The sequence below is a fragment of the Belonocnema kinseyi genome, chromosome 8, assembly GCF_010883055.1.
Source record: "Belonocnema kinseyi isolate 2016_QV_RU_SX_M_011 chromosome 8, B_treatae_v1, whole genome shotgun sequence".
Classification (NCBI taxonomy): Eukaryota; Metazoa; Arthropoda; class Insecta; order Hymenoptera; family Cynipidae; genus Belonocnema; species Belonocnema kinseyi.
The window spans coordinates 22,120,593-22,122,090 of NC_046664.1; the positions used below are offsets into that span (position 1 = coordinate 22,120,593).

General features: G+C 28.2%; 1 protein-coding gene across 5 annotated transcripts in view; it reads left to right on the top strand.

Annotated features, from left to right (window-relative positions):
- LOC117178769 (L-2-hydroxyglutarate dehydrogenase, mitochondrial) overlaps window positions 1–1,498 on the top strand; it is a 36,638-nt gene extending 35,140 nt beyond the window's left edge. For all 5 annotated transcript variants that reach the window (XM_033370228.1, XM_033370229.1, XM_033370231.1 and 2 more), the window contains exon 8: window positions 906–1,498. In XM_033370228.1, the coding sequence (XP_033226119.1) occupies window positions 906–1,101 (196 nt within the window). In that variant the 3' untranslated portion in view covers window positions 1,102–1,498. The remainder of the gene's footprint in view (window positions 1–905) is intronic.

Here is a 1,498-nt window from a genome sequence, read left to right on the forward strand (position 1 = left end):
TCGTTTTTGTTTTGTTGTTGAAAATTAATTTTTTCTTATCTGAAAATTTAACTATTCCATTTTTGATAGAAAATTGATGTTTTAGTTTAAAATTCAACTATTGTTTCTCATTTGAGTCGAAAACTCATAATTGATTTAACCTTGAACTATTTTCTTGAAAAGTCTTTTTTGTTTTGTTGGAATTAAATTTTGTTATTGAAAATTTGATTTTTTTTAGTGCAAAATTCAACTATTTCGTTAAAAATGTACGTATTTTGTTGAAAAATCGTATCTTTGGTAGAAAATTTATCTTCTGGATTGAAAATTGATATTTTTTATTTAAAATTTAACTATTGTAACTGCGAGTTTAAGTGCACGCTTCCGTAAAATTACATAAAGAGCATACTGGGTGTTTGATAACCAAGGGTATTAAAACGTGTACTTTGCCGACGATATTGGATAATTTTTTGCAAAAAAATCGGTTAATAATGTTTAATCTTTCTAGTTTAAGGGGAAAAGGGTTTCACACCAGTTTTTGAAATTTAAAGTAGTTAAAAAATCCTTTTTTGATAAAAATTAAAAATGACTTCTTTCAATTTTAAATTTATTTTATTCATTCTAAAAAATAAAAGCTTCAATTCAATGAAAAATGAAACACCCTACTTTGCGTCATTAAACGATTTTATTGATTTTAAATTGCATATACAAATGGTAAAAATCAATATTATGTAAAAATGACATAGAAAAATAGGTTTTCATGTCATTTGTTAATCTGGCGCCATATGTTCCATTTTCTTGAATTTGGTACGTTTTGTTAAAGCGCAAATAAGTCTCTGGGTGTTTTACACCCAGTATGCCCTTTAAGGGTTAACTATTTATTACCTGGAAAAAACCTGGAATTGTCATGGAATTTTTTTTTATTTCAGAGGGCCAGCGGGAGTAAGAGCTCAGGCTATGACTGACGATGGAAAATTGGTGGATGATTTCGTATTCGACGGAGGAAAAGGAACTATCGGAAGCAGAGTAATGCACGTACGAAATGCTCCGTCGCCAGCTGCCACCAGTAGTATGGCGATAGCAAAATTCATTTCAGACAAAATCGAAAACGACTTTAAATTTTAATCCTTTCTCGAATTTTGGTCTTAATTTTTTTTATTCAACTCCTTATGTCCCTTCAGAAGGACTAATTTTGTACATAATTTAAAGTCTTAAGAGGTAATTAAAAAAAATTAAATTAATTAAAAAATTAAATCAACGCAGATACAAATTTACAACGATGATCTCGAAATTCATTCCAAAAGAGATTTTCGACTCTAGATTTTTTGTTTACAAAGCAAATTACAAATAGAGAAGAAATTTAAAATGTGAGAATTTAATTCTTCTTTTGTGGAAGAAAATAATTATTTAAGAAAGGTGTATATTTACAGGTGTAACTTTTGCTAGAAAAGATTGTTCACAAGCCTTCCTCTCTCTTTATGTACAATATGGACAATAAAATTGTTTATATAATTCATACGAA